This window comes from the organism of the source record quoted next, unplaced genomic scaffold (assembly GCF_019419815.1).
Source record: "Pyrus x bretschneideri cultivar Hongxiangsu unplaced genomic scaffold, Pyrus_bretschneideri_v1 Contig1, whole genome shotgun sequence".
In the NCBI taxonomy this organism is placed as follows: Eukaryota; Viridiplantae; Streptophyta; class Magnoliopsida; order Rosales; family Rosaceae; genus Pyrus; species Pyrus x bretschneideri.
Genome location: NW_025999390.1, coordinates 7,314,477 through 7,335,633, shown reverse-complemented (window position 1 = coordinate 7,335,633; position 21,157 = coordinate 7,314,477). Strand labels below are relative to the sequence as shown.

General features: G+C 34.3%; 2 protein-coding genes and 1 long non-coding RNA gene across 6 annotated transcripts; 2 read left to right on the top strand and 1 right to left on the bottom strand.

The window, feature by feature from the left end:
- Positions 1 to 9,783: 9,783 nt before the first annotated feature.
- On the top strand, positions 9,784 to 11,867 carry LOC103946801 (UPF0481 protein At3g47200-like; the record flags this gene model as incomplete). The annotated part of the gene is made up of 1 exon (XM_048590776.1): positions 9,784 to 11,867. A coding segment is annotated over one exon (939 nt), but the record flags the coding sequence as incomplete, so codon positions are not given.
- A 223-nt stretch (positions 11,868 to 12,090) lies between these two features.
- On the top strand, positions 12,091 to 17,183 carry LOC103944656 (UPF0481 protein At3g47200-like). Of its 3 annotated transcripts, XM_048582809.1 has the most exons (3): positions 12,091 to 13,457; positions 13,966 to 14,084; positions 15,623 to 17,183. In XM_048582809.1, exon 3 carries the CDS (start codon positions 15,681 to 15,683, stop codon positions 16,962 to 16,964), a length of 1,284 nt encoding a protein of 427 aa, XP_048438766.1. In that variant the 5' UTR covers positions 12,091 to 13,457; positions 13,966 to 14,084; positions 15,623 to 15,680; the 3' UTR covers positions 16,965 to 17,183. The 3 variants fall into 3 exon arrangements, with proteins under 3 accessions (XP_048438766.1, XP_048438758.1, XP_048438755.1); XM_048582801.1 differs by lacking the exon at positions 13,966 to 14,084 and having other exon boundaries at positions 12,092 to 13,457; positions 15,644 to 17,183; XM_048582798.1 differs by lacking the exon at positions 13,966 to 14,084 and having other exon boundaries at positions 12,093 to 13,457.
- On the bottom strand, positions 15,770 to 20,448 carry LOC108866674. 2 transcript variants are annotated; one of them, XR_007257871.1, is made up of 6 exons: positions 20,198 to 20,448; positions 19,184 to 19,430; positions 18,126 to 18,170; positions 17,191 to 17,679; positions 16,159 to 16,270; positions 15,770 to 15,911 (listed from the first exon to the last, which is right to left on the bottom strand). It is a non-coding gene; the product is annotated as an uncharacterized LOC108866674 (long non-coding RNA). The 2 variants fall into 2 exon arrangements; XR_007257872.1 differs by lacking the exon at positions 17,191 to 17,679 and having other exon boundaries at positions 20,198 to 20,446.
- Positions 20,449 to 21,157: the final 709 nt, after the last annotated feature.

Below are 21,157 nucleotides of genomic sequence, written 5' to 3'. Positions count from 1 at the left end.
AGGGAATTATTGTGATGCTCTCGGTGCTTTATTCGAAATTACAAATAAAATTATTTTGTATTATTTTATTGCATATTGCCAGGGACTATTCAGTTTTAGGGTTGGAGATACAAAAAGCAGTTAATGTTCATTAAGTGGTGAACAAAATATTCCCTGTATCCAAGTGGGAGCATGTATCTTTACTCCAAGTAGAAAGTCAAGATTCAACTTACATGAGTTTGATATACAATATGGCAGGTTTACATTAATATAAAATATCGTTTATATCAACAATAAAAAATGTTTTGATTAGAGACTCACAATTTTTTTTTTTTTTTTTCGGAAAGCATGTCATTACTGTAAGTAAGTACAGGTTACTTACCATCAGTAATCTTGCGGCCTTTGAACAGTTAAGACCCATCCCTAATTTTATTTTATTTAATTCTCCACATGAAATGACCAAATTATCCTTTATAGGTGGAAGTGTTGACCTGACCAATTACTGCAGAACTTGAATACACAAATGGATGACGAATTTGGTACAAAATTATTTTACATGCCTTGGTCCATTATTTTAATATGACACAAAACTAAAGGCAATGATATTTTAAGGTTTATATAGCCGACCATACTTTTCTGGTGAAGCTTGTTGCACATTTTATCAACTTCATGTATATACCAAAATCACCAATGCATTCCCTATGCAATTGTACTTGGATTATTACAAGTTTCACTTTTAGGGCACATTTTATGTAAGATTGGCTTGACTTGGACTATTTATTGGGACGGATTTGGATTGGAATTTGACTTGGGTCGAGTAATGGCCTAAAATAAGCCTACACAATGAAGGTATAGTCTCAATTTATTAAGTTGTTAATTAAACCCATGTTTTGGGCTTAAGTAGAAATTTTATAGGAAATTGGTTAGAATGATGAGAATCAATGCTCAACTGCAAGCTGATCAAAATTAAATATCGATTAAATATTGACAATATAACAATTACAACACTATAAAAACTTATCATTTTGGTAATAAGCCTTAAAAATGATTATTTTGGCCAATTTTCTAACTTTTAAGTCACTTTAACTCTGTGCTCAATAATGAGAGCTTGAAATCCAAAGTCGAGTCCGCTGCCTTTGGGATTTGAGCAATGACAGTTCAATCGTACTTGCGTCATTCGTTAATGATTATATGAACTTTATTTGTTTCTTCTGATCGGAAGAAGTGCACATTTCAAACTGCTTGAAACTCTCACCAAATTGAATACCTCGAGCTGAAGAAAGCTAGCACAAACATTGGCAGATTATGAATGGAAAGTATGTGCGGGTTTGGATCGATACATGGATTCCTTTCGTTCCATTGGGCTGACCATCGCCGATGGGGAACATACGAGTTAGCCGAAATACAAGGGTGAATTCTTTATTAAGTTCGGAGACAGATGGATGGAACATCAAATTTTCACAACTGGTCGTGTTGGCTGAGGATTATGATGCCCTGTTAGAAACTCCGATCGGCGATGCAGAGCTCAGTGACAAATTGGTGTGGCCTTTTGAAAAGAGGGGAATTTTTTCTGTCAAGTCAGGATACCATTGGACGGCCTCGAGGAGACCATCTCGTAGAAGCCAGGGTCCATCGTCCTCTACATCTATTCCCAGCTCTCTCTGGAAGGTTATATGGACCATACATACAACACCAAAGGTTCAATGCTTCATGTGGAAAACCCTTCACTTTGCCATTGCAACAATGACGAACTTATTCAAGAGGAGATCGGCATAATCCCCTATTTGCACATTGTGTTATTTACACGAGGAATCGGTGGAGCACTTATTCCTTCTATGCCCATGGGTTGAATTAATTTGGTTTGGGAGTGCTCTTAATTTAAAAATTAACCGTGCTCTGATCACCAACTGTGCAAAATGGCTAATTGACATTGCTATGATAAATGGGGGTTCTAAGTCAGAGGTTACAACAAGGCTCTCCTATATTGGCTTCCCATGTCGGCAAATCTGGAAGGCCCGTTGCAATGCGTTGTTTAATCATGTTCCGGTTAACCCAAGACAGGTAGTCATCTCAATCGCCAATATGGCTGGCACTTTCAATGAAGCTGATTGCCCAGTGCGCTGCACCTCTCGGCTCAGTTCCCCTGGTGCTGTTGAGGTCCATTGGTCTTCGCCTTGTCCTGAGTTTATCAAAATCAACGTTGATGCCAGTTGGAGGCCAAGTTTGCAGGCTGGCTTTGCAGGTGTGGTTGTGCAGGATATGGAAGGAAACTTTATGGCAGCTTGTTGATACTCCATCAAAGCTTCTAATGCAGCGGTGGCAGAAGCAAAGGCGCTTTTCCATGGATGCGAATTGGGTATCTCCCGGGGATGGAACTCGGTGATCATCAAATCTGATTCGATGGAATCCATTGCCAGCCTCAGGAATACTTCAACTCTTGGCAGTTGGGAAGCCTTCCCCATTCTTATGGAATGTAAAAGATTGGGGGATATTTTCCAAACTTGTCGCTAGTCTTGGGTTCCAAGATCGGCCAATCGTACGGTGGACTTCATTGCGTCGAGACAATGTAGGGAGATGTGTGATGTTATGTGGGTCGATCGACCTCCATTTTCCTTTGTTCATGTTCTTTGTAACGATGGTCTCCCATGCCCTCCCTATACACCCCGGTAGTGTGAGTGGTGACATTTTTAGCATTGAATGCGACGTCATTGCTCCTTGGACCACTCACACTACTTTCTGCTTTTGTTGGTTCTCAGCTATTTGCCTTGTTGTAGGCCCTTTGTATTTCTCTTTGGCCTCTTTGCCCTGGTTCTATGGATTCCAGTTTCCAAAAAAAAAAAAAAAAAAAAAAAAAACCATCGTCCAAAAAATGCTCCAACGCCATCCTTATCATGGAGGAGGAAAATAAAAGAGAGACTAGACCTAGTGACTTCTTCTGCAAATACTGGTTCATTGGTAAACAGGTACGTATATACTCGCCTCCTTAATTTGCTATCTGCAACTTCGCTTTTCATCTTTTATTCTTGCAGCCTACAGGAAAATAGCGCTTTTGTGGCAACATACATTCGTCACATAAATATAAAAATTCAGCACATTTGACGATATGTGACGAAATCCCAATGTCACAATTATTGTCACCTACCTAACGTCACTGATAATTTACATGACAAATATTAGATTCGCCACATATTTTCCTATTATGTCATGTTATTTTTGTCACATATTAGATTTATAAGTGACGAAATAAGTATTACAAAATAAAAAAGTCAATGACCTATGCTTTTCGTCACATATCAAACTTATAACTGATGATTTTATTGCCACCCAATATGATCCCAGAATGATATAATTTACACTAAGTGATGTTGAAATCGTCACATATTCTATTGATACATGGCGCAGCTTATGTCTCGCATATGTTGAAATCAAATACCTATTTAAGAATAATACGTGACAAATTAATTACTTGTTCCTACTTCGTAATCTAGAATTGTAATTCATAACATAAGGTAATACTCCACACTTTCGTTAATCAACAATTAAAACACACACTTAAGTCGAATACATAACCAAGCGTGCGCCCCCAAAATAACATAAACATCCCAAAATCAATCTAATTCATGGTGACCTATCTCAATAATAGCAAATTGTCATGAAGGGCACCAACGTCTATGCATAAACAGCTTGAGGTATTAACAAAAAAAAAAAAAAAAAAAAAAAAAAAGCTAAGACACATTGAGATGCTAACCAAAGAGGTCTACCATGTGCATGCTTCAAGCTCAGCCATGATTCCAAACTCATCATCCAATGACACTTGCATGAAATCTGATGGAGGTGCTTCTTGGAAGCTCCTCCCTAACTTCCTCTTTCTTTTTCTTCATGTTATCCTAATAAAATAGAAACATATCAGTTTTATGTGTTCAAACAGATCAGCTACAATATGATTAAGAAAACACAACTTAACCATTTGTATATGATCCTTAACGGATGTAAAAAGCAAACCACCAGGTATGTATAACCTGTCTTCACATATTATTTTGTAGTTTGTGTTTGAACGTGGGTTAAATTGAACTAGGCACTAAAAGTTTTTCTCAAAAAGTAACAAGAAGCGTCAATAGCATAAGCATTTACTGGTGGGACAAACAAAATGAAGAGAAACATAAACTAATTAAGAACACAATTGTAATTTATTTCATAAAGGCCGACTCCAAACCTTTCAGCTTCTAGCTAGTTATATCAAGTTTTTTTTTCTTCCAAAAGTTCTAGCTAGTCATTTCAAGGGAGTTGCAAGTTAATATCCAACTACAAAAATGATAAGCCGGTGAAGTGAATAACTTAAATATTGTCTCGAGCAACATCATTAATCCACTGGCCGTTCTTGTCTTTGTGGAGAGCCCCCAATTGTCAATCACAGGTAATGGAGCTCCTACTCAGTAATGCAGAAACATACATTAGAATACATAAACTGCATAATGAGTATTATAAGAAATTTAATTTCATTACCTTAAGAGCCTTCCTAGCATGTTGGATGAATAGCCTTGCCCTTCCCTTGTGGTGATACTTTTGTTTCTTCCAATTATCAGCATTTTGCTTTGAAAGCTCCTACCTTAACTGTGGTACACATGACATACAAAAGAAGATTTAGTTAACTAAAAATGTGTAAAATTTGGAAAGTTCCAAAATCCCATACTAGTAATATATAAAGATATATTTCAGTTCTACATATTCATTCAAATTTTCATAAACACTATATAAAATGCTTTCAGCTCTAGTACTGTTGTAGCCATTCTCAAATTTTACCAATTGGAAAAGCATAATTAAAAGCGATGAGAAGCATAACGAATGCAAACAATATATGCATATGGTTATGCCTAATGTTAACAAAATACTTGTAAAGCACCTTTATATTACTGTACGGCAACCTTATATAGATTATTAGAGCTTTATCACAAAATTCTCTCTTAATAAAAAATTGTTGTTCAACTATATAAGAGAATGTTGGTATCTAATTTGGACTTGTACTAGGAAATATTATATAGAATACATACCAAAAAGAGTGTAGTAGTGTAAACATTATCGCATAACTAGTCCCAATGATTCTTTGGTCTCCCATTCCACATTAGATCATTTGGAAGTTTAGCTCGTCCTCTTGCATGCGTTTCACATGACCAGTAGTGCCGATGTAACCGGTGCCTAAACTGATAGTACAACTTCACCATCTTCTTTTCAATGTATTCAATAATCTTTCGGATGGGATAGGTCCACCATAAATAATACCTATTACTGAACATAAATATATGCAAGTGAGTGTTTGAAATTACTATAAATAAATTGAATTAAATTCAGACTCACAAGCAACTTGAAAGGTAAATCTGCATCAGAGCTTGAGCACCTTCAATCCTGAAAATCATGAAAGTATAAGAATTTCATATATGTATATACAAAAGTAAATCTGCATCAAAGCATAATTAAATGGGAGCATAATATAGAAATTTTAAAGCTGACTTGTCAAATTATAGACGTAAAATCAATTTACTAGTTTCAGCTTCCTATCCCCCCAACAAAAGATTTTCCATGTATCAAATCACAGCTTCCTTATTCCCTAATTATTAACCTACTTATTAAAGTACTGGCATAACACATTTCTGCAACAACATTCATCATAACAAGTGCACCACCAAACTGGGAAGCCAAAAATGTTTACTTGTTATAATTCCAAGCCAAAAATATTTTAGTGTTCAACGAAAACCATTATGTGACGATTTCTTAAAAAAGCCTCACTTATTTTACCTAAATGTGATGAATTTTTAGCGCCACAAAAAATTTCATCACCTAATCTATGTTTTCTTGTATTTTCTAGTATATATGTGATGGGTAAACTTTTATTCGAGTGATACTGAGGGGATGGAATCCGAACACAAGACTCGAATACAAGGGTAAGCGCTCTTAACCAATATATGAACCCCTTGCATCGTTGGTTAACTTTATAATCAACGCATTTGAATTTATGTGGTTAATTTGAACTTTGGCCAATACATAAATTGCATTTGTTTCCACCATCACTTTCCTTTTGAACTTTTGGTTTATGATGAAAACAAGTGATTTTGTTTCGTTTTACGATGAGTTCAGTGTGTTTGTATAGTCTCAACCATCAGGAGGGGAGTCGAAGAAAGGAGCATTCATCAACCTCCATATAACAGAGAAAATCCGTAGATCCCATTAGTAACTTCGATGAGAATGCAATTGGATAGCCTGTCTCCCTTATCTTCGTATTGTTGTATGGCTTATTATATTAATACTCCATAAATTGTTGAATAAACCTCATATATTTAAAATACCCTACATTTGTTTTTTCAATTAAAAATTATATTAATACACCCCACATACTTCCCCATAATACCCTCACACCCTAAATTTTCAATATACATCTTACATTTTCTACATGCACCCTATATTTTCTATACACCTCACATTTCTCAAATCTTATAAGGGTTTTAATTTGGACAAAAAATACCGATTGGAATTTTGACAAAAGATGTCACTTGGGATTTAAAGTATATGTGGGTTGTTTTCAAATTCACCATTAAAACTCATGTTGTATGTTTTTAATATTTGGTGGTAATTTTAAGTGTTTAATTCTTCATGTAATTGTTGTGATCCCTAAAAGATGAATACGAACATAGAAGCTTGAATAACGTAGCAAAAGTAAGATTAAATAATTATTGATGTTGTCGAAATCACTAAAACAATAAAAAAAAAAATGAAGTCTTACTTCATGTGAAGCTTCCCAAACATCGATTTCGTGTTTTATTCGTTAAATATAATTTTTCTCAATCAACATGTTTGTAGTTTCATTGGTTAGGGTTTTGTTCAACAATGGAGGGTCGGAGGGGTTTTGATAGTTGAAGAAGATAAATAATACGTTAAAAGTGATTGAGGTGTATTTATAAATTTTTTTTTTAAATTGAATAAGGTCAAAATTGCCATTGCATATTAGGGTAAATAAGTCATTTAATATTAAATTTTAATGTGGGGTGCATTCAACATTTTGTGGGGTGTTAATATAAAAAGTCTTGTTGTATTTATAGAGTTCTCGAGTGACTTGGGCATGTAACTGAAAGGGCTTACACACCATAGGCAGTCTCCATAGGCCCATTTCACCACGGCAAGTGTTAGGACCCGTCCTTAATTTATAGTATTTTGATACTAAAAGTGTGAAATGACCAAAATGCCCTTAGAAGCGAGAATGTTGACTTTTGTTGACCTTTGTGTTGTGAGACGTATGAACCATTATTTTAGTGTCCTTATAGTACTCGACGTCACAAACGCATGGGTGCAAACGGAATTGAATTTGGAGCTACGATGGATATTTTACGGAACTACTAAGCTGAAGGGCAATTAAGTAAATTCACTATTCTAGATATTTTTGTGTATAGATTGAAGCCCTTTGTTCACCTTGTGAATAATTTAGTTTCTTTCTTTGAGGTTTATGTGTAACAAAATTTTTACTTTTTGTATATTGTGGAGGTTGAATTTTGTATGTTGTGAAAGTTGAATCTGTGCAAATCCATTTGTTCTTAATTTTTTGTGCATTTGGAGAATTTTGTTTCCTATTTTTTGTGTTTTTAGGTGGTGGTGCATAAGTTAATCTCTTTTGTTCTAAGTTGTAAATGATTTTCATTCCATGTTATATTGAGTTATGTTATTGCAGCTTTGAAAAGAGATGGAGGGTTTTTGTTTAGTCTGACAGAGGGGAAGATAAAGAGAGAAGTGGATTATGTGCATGAATATGGGGAATGTACTTATTTATTTCTGAGTGTTTGAATTTGAATTTTTATTTTTGTGGTTCACATGTATTCAAGTTGGATTGGTTTTTTGTGGTTTACCTCCACACCCAAAAAGTAAGTTAGCAACTATTCGATGCTCCCGGCCCCTCTACGAATTGAAATATGGTTTAAGATAATTAACCTTCTCGTCATTATATAAGAGTGCCTGACACTATATGATAATATCATACATATATTTCCTTTTACCATAATATAACTGGCAAGCCTCAAATTCTGCCGACATAGGAAGTCTTGCATTTATGGTAAGCTTTTCTTGCACATATTGGTTTATTATTAAGAGAAATGTTGATCAGGGAGTAGCCAACTCTCTACATGAAAAGTCCTTTAACTTTCCAAAGATGTGCTATTATTTAGAGAAAGTTGATCTACTTTTCATTGCACTTAAGTTTGAATAGAAGCTCAATACTTTACATATCTGCTATGAAGTGATTTCTACGTAAGCTTTTTCTTTCCTTACACACTCGTGTAATGTGTTTATTATTTGCAGTCTTTGAACGAATCAAAGGAGAAGAAACAAAACTAAATAGAGGTATGTATTTTTTGTTTATGGAAGATTTTAGTTTTATGTTTGAACGGTATACACATGCCTCTGTTCTACAATTATTGGCCTTATGCCCCAAATTATATTGGCCATTAAATGAAAGTTCGTCTCCCTTCACGTGCCTGATGACATAACCTTGTTGATGTCACTCTGCTATTGTTGTTGTCATCAGCCAAAGTTAAGAAGGATTCATGTTTGAGAAAAGAACGAAATGGTTTCTTGTATGAAATTATGAATATCACATTTCATTAATTCGTGCACAACTTGAGCTAGTGATTTATGCAAACTATTTGACTATTATAGCATGATTAAATTATTCTTTTACATCTTCCGTTAATTTATGTTATTTGGTCTTTTCAATTTATTTGATCATCTTCAATGACGCAACTTTCATTTGAATATCTTTGAGTTGAATAGTTTGGTTGTGTATATATGTTTCAATTTTATAAGTGTCCACTATATATTAAGTACAACCTGCACTAATATTGTCTTTAATTAACCACTTAGGCCTAATATATAGATGGTATCCAGCCCAATGAACCTCAACTATGAAGTCTTATCATCAAAAGACTCTGTGTAATTAGGAATTAACTACTTATATTTAATTTTTAAATTATTAGTGTACATCCCCAATGTGAAATGCCTCTCCACATCTGCTTATCTTGTATGGAGAGCCAACTTTGCACACCACAGTCTATACGGCTCCACTTGAGCAGTCGGTAATGAATTAAAGGGTTAATTCACAATTCCAAGGGGACGGCGCGTCAGCTTGGTTTGTTAAATCAGTTGGTTTTGTTTTTCAGACACTTGCCTGTAGAGACATAAAATATAAAAAATTTGTCTATAGAGACATGTTTCCGAATAATTGTATAGATGGACAATCCATGATTTGTTAGTTTTTTTTTTTAATGTCGAATATTTGTTAGTTTTATTGGGTTGTCTTATTATTAATTTTTTCTTTTTGTTATTGCCAAAATATCAAAATACCCAAAAAAAAAAAAATCCCTCTTTCAGTTGCGTAATGGGAAATGACAACTCTATAAAAATACTACAAGAATACAAGTTTATGACTTATTATTTGCAGATACTATTATTTTGCTCTATATTTTTCTCTCATCCCATGTTGATTAAAACAAAATATAAGAGGGTAGATAGAAGAAATTAATTTAATTTGACTGAACACACTCTTCATAAATATATAAAACAAAATTTAATTTTTTCGGGTGTATATATATATTTGCAATTCTTGGATTAATAATTTTCTCTATTATCTAGAATAGGTTTTATTGTTGTCATGTTTTCTCAATGCTTGGATTAATTTTCTCTACCATCGAAATTTTTTTTTATTGATGTGTCACTGATCATCATTTCGTTGTTAGCAATTACGATTTGGAGTAACAAACACATCAGCATTAAGTGGAAGGAAGCAACGAAGCTCCACAAAACCCTGGCATTCAGTTAGCAACTTCAATGAGTGAAGAGTTGGGTGATTTGACTCCCTTGTCCGCTTCGTGTTGCATCTACAAAGTTCCTGAACGACTACGGTGTGTAAATGAAAAGGCCTACACACCTCAAGTAGTCTCTATAGGTCCGATTCACCATGGCAAGAAAGGCTTAGAAGACATGGAAGAACACAAGAAGAGGTACCTGCAGTATTTTTTAAATCGGACTAAGGTCAGCTTGGAAGTTTATGTAACGAAAATACAGGTCAAGGAACCGGAACTGCGCAGTTGCCATGCGCACAACATTGGGTTGTGCAGTGATGAATTTGTAAGAATCATTCTTGTGGATGCCGCGTTCATCATTGAGCTCTTATTGAGGTACGAGGGGGATAACGAGCCCGATAGCGATGACCGCATCTTTGGCAAACCACGGTTGATAAATATTATAAGACCTGACATGCTTTTGCTTGAAAATCAACTGCCATTTTTCATTCTTGAGGATCTCTTTGCCACTGCGGAGGTGCCCGCTACGATGCCTTCAGTATTTGACCTCTCTTACAAGTTCTGCATGGCATCAAAAAGAGACGATTCGGGATCTTTTTCTAGTTTTAAAGTAGAGCATTTTGTTGATTTGATTAGAACTTTACATCTACCAACGGAGGAAGAGAAGTCAAAAAATCAAAGGGCACTCAAAACTCTACCTGTACCCAGCATGACGAAACTACACCAGGCTGGAGTCAAGTTTAAGGCAAGATCAAGCAATAATCTATTTGATATATGTTTCAAAGGCAGAAGTTTGGAAATTCCAAATCTAATAATACAGGATAACACGGAGCTTGTATGTACTCATGGAAATTCCAAATCTGATAATTTCAAAGGCAGAGTGTGTACTCCGAAACCTTGTTGCCTTTGAGCAATGCCATTGCGATTGCAACTACTTCAGTGATTATATCATCTTCATGGATTATTTGGTGAACACCCCAAATGACGTGGACTCTTAACATAGAGTATGGCTCTAAGTTCTTAAGAAGCACATCCTAAAAATATTGAAAACAAGTATGGACTCCATTGGAGCCGACCTCTGAGTTTCAATTGCCGATTTATGGATCTTCATGTGTGAACCACTAAATAGGGAACATTATCAAGTTGGGAACATTATCAGTGTCGTTATCAAGTTGGGAACATTATGGATCTTCATGTAGATTTCAATTGCCGATTGGACATGTGGTAATTATCAAGTTGGGAACATTATCAGTGTCGTTAGAGTGAGGTCCCGGACTTGTTGATCTAAAATTTCAATAGTCTCGTTTGTTTAGTGAGGGGCCGCATTTACATGCTTTCTTTCCATGCTCCTAACATTTACCTGTCCGAATATGAATCTGCGTTATGGTTTGTTTGCCTAATGAAATCTACATGCTTAAATCCATGTGTCATATGCCATATGAACTTATATCCATTTGTCTGAATTCGAAATTTGCATGCCTACCTGTCCGCTTGTCGGAGCCTACCTAATATTCGTAGTTTCATACCTTTTTTTGTTAGCTAGTTTGGTACCTTGATTTTCAATTGACTTCAAGCTAAAAGAAAAGGAAAAAAAAAAAAAATAGATTTCTGTGTACACTTTTTCTTTCCTTGCATACTCATATTTATTATTTATAGTCTTTGGACGAATAAAAGGAAAATAAACATCATTAAATAGGAGTGTGCATAAGCCAAAAAGAGGTGTTCGAAATTCATTTCTTAGAAAAGAAAAAAAAAAAAAAAGTATTTGCGTATTGGAGTTATGCGCAAAAATTGTTTTCCACGTTCCGATATTGCATTCAACTCATGCATTACTTTTCTGCACCAAATGGTTTATAGACATGGAAAAAATATAAGGGTAGATAGAACAAATTAATTCAATCCGACTAATGCCTGATTTGGTACTGAGATAATTCTGAAAAAAACTAGTATAAAAAAAAGCTGGGAGCTGTTTTTGTGTTTGGTAAACATTCAACTTCAGCTTTTTTTCATAGTTTTGGGTGAAAAAAAGCTAAAAACAAGAAGTTGCAAAACCCAGCTTTGAAAAACTGGTTTTTTTTTCACATCTGTTTTACATAAAAGTTTACCAAACACTATAATACTGCTTTTTTTTTTTCAAAAGCACTTTTACAAAAAAGTTTACCAAATATTCTGCTGCTTTATTTCACAGCTGCTTATTCTCACAGTACAGCAGAAGCAGCTTTTTTTCAAAGCACAAGCAATACCAAACCAGCCCTAAACCCACCCCTCATAAATATATAAAACAAAATCTACTTGTTAATTTTTTTGTTCTTATCTACAAAACCTAAATTTTCTTCCTTGTTTTTGACTTTGGAAACACTTCTTATTTTAACCTTGGGTAGAATTTTGTTCTGTCTTGCATGTTTTGACTGGAAGCTTGAGATCTATGAAGGAACACACTTTCTAGAAAAACATTGTTGAAAAACGAATTAAATTTGAATTTCATTGTATGTAAAAAACTTATTTACATATCCCTATTGCGTACTAAATGTGGAGACAAATGAAGTCTAAAAGAAAAGGTTTCGACGCACGGTGAAGCATTCTTATTTCTTCCTCTTAAAACATTTCAAACTTTCGTACCAGAGCCTTGACCCACAGCTTGAATATGAATCAACTTGATACTGGTGCAATATGCCTCTTTTCTACAATTATGGGCCTCATGGCCCCCAATTATTTATGTCTGTGAAATGAAAGTTCCTTAATTTCCACATGTAGAGATCATTATTGCCAGATGACGTAATATTGGTGATGTCACTCTGTTATTGATCGTTGTCAGCAACTAAGGGTTAAGGAGGATTCATGCAAACTGGTTGATTGTTATAGTTTGATTAAAATAATCTAACAGTACTACGTTAAAAATTATTGGAAAATTTGCTATAATAAAATTAATTTATATAATTTTAATTCATTCAATTCGACGATTAAAAATTGATAAGAGTGTGTAACAGATAAAAAAATGTGTGTAAATAGTACCACTCTTTCATTATTTGGTTGTTGAAATAGAAATAAGGATATGAACGATTGAATGATAGAGACAGATGATTGAAATGCCTAAAGTACCCTAGTTGAATTATATAGTTGTCTTTGCAAGCTAAATTGAGGTTGCTCCTCCATTCCACCACAAACATTGTCCAGGGCAAATTCTTCTGACTGGATTTTCTCTCATCGCTTTCATTCCCAGAGGCCAGTAAGCCCATCTCGCAGCAATTATTATTGCGCTATTGAGAGAATATTCCACAACATTTCTCTCATTAACATCATAAGTTACGAAGGCTAGCACAATATCAAGGCTCTTCCAAAATTGCGTTGTCAGACTGTCAAGTCATTAATTGGAGAACTAGTATCAACCACATGTTTACAGGTGAGGAAAGATAAGGGTAGGTAGCTAACATAACTCACGTCATTAATTTAATTGGTGATTTAAACACGTTCAACAGAAACATATTGAAGAAGAAATGGTTATATATAGCCAGCCTATAATTGTGCTATTGTTAAAAGAAAATTTATATATCATCTACCAGAGGAGCTATGTATTGAGTTTTCTTAGTCATCTACAAGAGGCAAATTCAACGTGCAAACTTGCTTGTTTTCTTGTATACAAAGCAGGTGAGAACTCACTTCATTTTTTTTTTTTCATTTTCAATGTGAAGTACTGTTATTGACACTTCGAAACATTAGCACGCACTCATTCTCAAAACAATAAATTTCACTTCTAAATGTGTTAGATGACTTATTTTTAGTACCTATAGAAACTCACTTCTCAATTTATAATCTTTCATCTGGCTTGTTTCTTCTCCCTGCTATGTTTGCACATATCGATTTTTTTGAAGCTTTTAGTTTCATATTTACCTGTTAAGGGAATGCTGCAGCTTTCTTGTTAATATCTTTTAATTGAATAGTTTGGTTGTGTACATATGTTTCAATTTTGTTTGAGCTGTGGATATATGTTTCACTTTTATAAGTGTCCATTATTAAGTACAATTGTACACTGATATTATATTTAATTAACCACTTAGGTGTAATATATGAATAGTATTCGAGCTTAATGAATTTTAACTGTTGGGTTTTATTACAAAATACTCCTAATATTTAAGACCAAACTTCTTATACTTAGATCTTCTTGTCGATGTACTTCCCCGACGTGGAATTCCTCTTCACATCCTCTTGGCTTGTTTTGATCCAAATTTACACCACCACATGGCTCCACCTGAGCAGTCGAAGATGAATTAAAAGGTTATGTCACAATCCCAAGGGACGTCACGTTGTTAAATCAATTAATTTTTTTTTTTTTAATTTCTTTTTTTTTTTGGGGGGTACAAAAATCTACTTATATGTAAAACGTACATTTTGTTTTTTGTGTTAAATCAATTAATTTTATATTTTTACTTTCTTTTTTTTGGGGGGGAGGGGGTGGCGGGGGAACAAAAATCTACTTATGTGTAAAACCTACATTTTGTTTTTTGTTTTTGCCTTTTCAATTTATGTATTTTTTGTTTTTTGAAGATTTAGCTTTTTACGTTTGAATGGTAGTTGGAAATTGAAATTATATTGTCCGTTAAATGAAAGTTCGTCTATCTTCACGCCTTGTTGATGTCACTCTGCTATTGTTGTTGTCTTCAGCCAAAGTTAAGAAGGATTCATGTTTGAGATAAGAACGAATTGGTTTCTTGTATGAATATCACATTTCATCAATTTGTGCACAACTTGAGCTAGTGATTTATGCAAACTAGTTAACTATTATAGCATGATTAAAATATTCTTCTACATCCTTCGTTAATGTATGTTACTTGATCATTTCAATTTATTTGATCATCTTCAATGATGCAGCTTTCATTTTAATATCTTTGAGTTGAATAGTTTGGCTGTGTATATATGTTTTATTTTTATAAGTAACCACTATTAAGTACAACCTGCACTAATATTATCTTCAATTAACTATTTAAGTCTAATATATAGATGGTGTCTGACTCAATGAACCTCAAATATGGAGTTTTAACATCAAAAGACTCCGTATATTTAGGAGTGAACTACTTATATTTAATTTTTAAATTATTAGTGTACTTCCCCAATGTGAAATGCCTCTCCACATCCTCTGATGTTGTATGGAGCCAACTTTACATACCAACATCTATTTGGCTCCACTTGAGCAGCCGGTGATGAATTAAAGGGTTATGTCACAATCCCACGGGAATGTCACGTCAGCTTGGTTTGTTAAATCAATCAGATTTGTTTTTTAAACACTTGCCTGGGTAGACATAAAATATATATTTTTTTGCGTATAGAGACATGCTTATTGTATAGATAGACAATTCAATGATTTGTTAATTTTAGTTTATTTTTACTGTCGAATATTTGTTAGTTTTATTGGGTAGTCTTTTTTTCTTTGTTGCCTAAATATCAAAATACCAAAAATAAAAAAGAAACTCTTTCAGCTGCAGGTGAGACATGACAACTCTATGAAAATACTACAAGAATACAAGTTTATGACTTATTATTTGCAGATACTACTATTTTGCTCTATATTTTTCTCTCATCTCACATTGATTAAAACCAAATATAACAGGATAGATAGAAGAAATTAATCCAATTTGACTAAACGCGCTCCTCACAAATATATAAAACAAAATTTAATTTTTTTGGGGGTATATATTTGCAATTCTTGGAATAATAATTTTCTCTATTATTTAGATTGGTTTTGATTGTGGTCATGTTTTCTCAATGCTTGAATTAATTTTCTCTGTTAGTGAATAATTTGTTTATTGATGTGTCAGTGATCATTATCTCATTGTCAGCAATTACGATTTGGAACAACAAACACATCAACATTAAATGGAAAGAAGCAACGAAGCTCCACAAAACCCTGGCATTCAGTTAGCAACTTCAATGAGTGAAGAGTTGGGTGATTTGACTCGCTTGTCCGCTTCGTGTTGCATCTACAAAGTTCCTGAACGACTACGGTGTGTAAATGAAAAGGCCTACACACCTCAAGTAGTCTCTATAGGTCCGATTCACCATGGTAAGAAAGGCTTAGAAGACATGGAAGAACACAAGAAGAGGTACCTGCAGCATTTTTTAAATCGGACTAAGGTCAGCTTGGAAGTTTATGTAACGAAAATACAGGTCAAGGAACCGGAACTGCGCAGTTGCTATGCGCACAACATTGGGTTGAGCAGTGATGAATTTGTAAGAATCATTCTTGTGGATGCCGCCTTCATCATTGAGCTCTTATTGAGGTATTGTTCCCCTATCCAGCTGGAGAGCAATGACGGCATCCTTAACAAACCATGGTTGAAAAAGTTTATAATACCTGACATGCTTTTGCTCGAAAATCAGCTGCCATTTTTCATTCTTGAGGATCTCTTTGCCACTGCGGAGGTGCTGGCGATGATGCCTTCAGTATTTGTCCTCTCTTACATTTTCTGCATGGAATCAACGAGTTTACATGTAAAAAGAGACGATTCGGGATCTTTTTCTAGTTTTAAAGTAGAGCATTTTGTTGATTTGATTAGAACTTTACATCTACCAACGGAGGAAGAGAACTCAAAATATCAAAGGCCATTCGAAGCTTCACCTGTACCCAGCATGACGACACTACACCAGGCTGGAGTCAAGTTTAAGGCAAGATCAAGCAATAATCTATTTGATATACGTTTCAAAGACGGAAGTTTGGAAATTCCAAATCTAATGATAGCGTATTCCACGGAGCTTTTACTCCGAAACCTTATTGCCTTTGAGCAATGCCATTGCGATTGCAACTACTTCAGTGATTATATCTTCCTCATGGATAATTTGGTGAACACCCCAAATGATGTGGAATTGCTTGTCAAGAATGGAATTGTTGAAAATCTGCTTGGTGACAAGAATAAGGTATCTACTCTGATTAACAGCCTTGGCAAAGGTGTTGTGTTTGACAAAGCATCATTCTATTATGCTACTCTTACAGCGGACATCAACAAGTACTACAAAAAGCCGTGGAACGAATGGAAGGCAAATCTGAAACAAAAATATTTCAACACAACTTGGGATACTATTTCTGTCATTGGTGCTCCTATAGCGATCATACTCACTTTCGTACAAACGGTGTGTTCTGTTTACCAAAGCGGTCAACGCTAAGTTTCCCATTTAAGTTCTAGTGTGCACAATATCTACTTGTTAATTTGCAGTTGCTTGTCTATGCATGAAATTTAAATAATATGTCTCCTTTGTACTTAAAATAAAATAAAATAAATAAATAATATGTTGAGGAAAAGTGTCATTGTAGCCTTTCATCATGGGAAAGGTCATAGTGAGATTCATGAGTTTCATTTGACTGCTCATCAATTTTTAATGTAGTGCTCACCAATTTCAAATTCAGGCATCCCAAGTGCTGAGCCAGAAAGCGCCAAATCTTAAAGGAACACTCAGAAGCTAGACACTCCTTTGCTTCATGTTGATAAACCCAACCTAAATTATAGACACAAAAAGTAGGAAGGGTCACAAAATTTTGTTCTTTCCTTTAATTTCCCCATTCTTTCCTTTATCGCATTCTCCCCTCAAATATCTCCCTTTATCGCATTCTTTCCTTTAATTTCCCAACCTTAATTTTGGTTCTCAAAAGTTTGTACATTTTTCCCCTTCATATAGACTTCACTAGCAATTTAGCCCGCGCAATGCTGCGGATTTTAAAACTAATTAAATGTGTGAAATATATATCAAAATCTATTACATATGTTCAATAAGGGTAAAAAGATGTTTGTAGAATATATTACATAGAAAAGGTATTTTGGTTACTTTTGACTTTGTTCTCTATTGCCACTAAGTACTTCACTCTTCTTTCTTCTTCGTTTTCCTGTATATGGGGTGTACATTTTTTAATATTACACCTTTCAAGTTCATATTATAAACCAAACAATGAATCAAGCAAAAACCACAACTTGGTGCCATCAACTAACAAACAAAAGGAAACCCAGTTAAACCCATATTGCAATCCAACTAAGCTCCCACATCTTAGGTCAGGATTGTCAAATAATTTATACATCGTCAATTTCATGTAAGACTATGTGCAATCCAAATCAGATTGTGATTTGGAAAATATCTGGATTCTTAAAAAGTTAAAGCAAAATATTTGCATTTTAATTACCAACTAATCAACCATATGACAACAAATCAAAACAAATTACCAATTTTAATCAACTCAAATTTGAATTCCATTAAAAAGATAATCAAAAGTAAATTCAGCAAAAGAAGCTTATTAAAATCGTATGTGAAATAGTTAGAGCAGTAAGCATAACACACCGGTCTGAGTTCTACCAGTATCTTTTGAACCTCGACCACTCTAACCTGCAAGAAAACCAATTAACCAATAAAAATCACCAAAAAAAAAGAATCCAAATTCCACAATAAGCAAAAAGAGTGAGAAAAATAGTGGCTACATTGAAGCCGTGGATTACAAAGTGAGTAGTAAGGATAACTTAAGTCATAGGAAGCTGCAAACTTAAGCAGCAGACTAACTAAATGAAAAGACCAGAGACACCTCCAACATTTCCACTATTTTGCTAATTGAAAAAGGTAGCGAAGGATGGTATGCACTAAGTTATATGGATTAAAATTAGTGTTGAAGGTGACTGTTTGGCTGTACAAATGTTTCTCCCCCTCCAGATATATAATTCTGGCAAATGTTCAACAAAAATATATGAATGTATGATGTACACATAACCCAAACATATCTAGTATCATCATGTGATGAAAGAAAAGAAACAAAAATATATATTATTATTTCATAAGAATTTGGTGTCTTCTGTTCTGCATTACTGGATAATTGTGAAGAATTTCAAAGGTTTGTAACATTCCATAGTCGTAAGGGATTCGTATATGGACAGAAGATGGAAAAAAAAATCAAAATCTTTTATTTTTATATATGCTTGTGAATTGAATTGTACAGCAAAGTTAATAAGATGTAAAGTAAGTGGTTCTTGACATCATAAATTCACCATATATGCAAGGTTGTATTACTGCATATACAGTCAATTTTCTGTCAGTGTCATGGTACAATATTGTATAACTAATTAATACAATTTTTTGCCTCTTAGTTGATCAATTTTTGAATTTTTAGGTATTAAATTATGTTTGAAAGATATGAAAGAGACAAAACATGAGCTCACCCATGTTCCTCCCGGAGGTTAATTATGCAGGATGGTTGTAACAAATCCCAAAACATGGAATTAAAGCACCAAAATAAAAAAATAAAGAAACAAATTAAAGTAAAAGATAAAGATGGACCCTTTTTGTATTACTAACAAACAGTATGCCAAGCTAAGAATAATTAATTGTCGGATTAATATGATTACTCATACCGGCTTTCCTTCGAGCTTGTGTCCACAACCGGGACACTACTTGGATCCTCACATCTAATGCTCTTCAAGCTTTTGTATCAATGAGATCGAACTTTTGATGGACCCAAAATTACTCTTACTCATTGCTCTTTTCAAATGAGATGCTATCTTCTTCTTTTCCTCGAACTCATCAACATATACCGTCTTCTGCGAAATTTTCATCATCCTTGTAAAAACCCCTAGTGCTCATATCCCAGCCGCTTTCTCTCTATACAAAATCATATACAACTTTGATTGAGATCTGCTGATGAATTATATGCACAAAAGGGTACTCTTAATAAAGAGTAATGAAAAACATATTTATGTTGGATTGATTCTGGGAATTTGGTCGAAGATCAAAATACGAACTAAATATCAAGCAAGAAGAACAACTTTATCAACTGCTTTAATATGAGCCAAAAGCGCTTTCTGCTTTCAGCATGATCTGGAAGTTGCAATGCTATCTATGAAGCGTTTGATACTCGTATTCCAGGGTCCAAAATGAATTAACTATTAAAATACAGATCTTTTAGGGATAGTTTTCAGCCATGCTTCCATAGAAATGAAAACTCAGAGCTTCTATTTGAAGCTAGTTAAAGTTAAAGAGATTATCATAATTCATTCAAATCTTTTGGTCCACGATCAAAAGAGCAAACCCTTCATAGATTTTTAGGCAACAATCAATAATAAATAAAATTAAGAGGAAACCAAATAAAAAAAATGGATATTTTAAGAACCAAAAACTCTGCAATCAAACAAAATATAATCTTCACAAAGTGTAGAGAAGAGAAGAGGAGAGTGAGGGGGCTTACTATCCTTCAAGGCAACCATAACCTTCAGATAAAATTCAGACCAAAAAAAGCCACAAATTTAACGAAAATTCGTGCACAACCCAGAAATTTAAAGGAAAAAAATCCACGAAAAATTAACTAAAACCCAATTATATTAACAAAAAATTTGAAGCAGATCTTTGAGTGCAATAGATGCAGAAGGTACCTGAGGTTCTGAAGAATAGTTTGAGACCAACCTCGACGCCGATCATCGCCGGAATCGTCACAAAAACGTCGGAAAACTCTGAGGAGTTTTCGAAAATCCTCGTCGAAACCCTAACGAATCGAGGCATGCGACTGGTGTTTCTTGTTCCTAAGATGAAAGGGAGACGATTGGTGAAACGGTGAGGTCCGATTCGCTGACAGTCGAAAGAAGAAAAGGAAGGGAGAAGGGAGAACGAAGAAAAGAGGATATAAAAAAAAAAAAAAAAAGTATATATAGTATGTAAAAATGATGGCATACCTGTAATAACACAAACTTAACATGGGTAAAAAGAAAATGACGGCATCACGGAGTTACAGCAGGCAGTAGTCAAGTTTAAAGTGGGATCGTCCGAAAACTAGCTTGCTATCATCATATGGATCATTTCGTGAACACTGAAAAGGATGAACAGTTGCTTGTTGAGCATGGAATAAGGAATTGCTGCAAAATACGTCTATTTTGCTACTCTTTGTGAAGACATCGGAATAGAAGATAAAGTTGCATGAGCTTGTTGAATACAACAACAAGAACAAATCCATTTTCGAGTGTATTCCTTAAATTACTTATCACGAAAATGACACTATTCTAGTTCTGTAGTCGATTACAAATCAAAGCAAGTATTTAGGTCATATAAACTTGCGAATGGAATAAACGAATAAAGCTACATGAACTTGTTGAATACAACAACAAGAATAAATCCATTTTCGAGTGTACCCTGTAAATTACTTATCACAAAAAGGACATTATTATAGTTCTGCAATCAACTACATAGTATTTAGGTCATGTAAACTCGAGAACTTACTAACCATAGCTAGTTGGTACTCACATCCTTTACTTTCCTTAGCCAAAATTAGTGTAAAGAATTTGATGAAAACTAATATTACATTTTAAGATTCTGAAATTAAGTACTACAAAAAGAAAAGC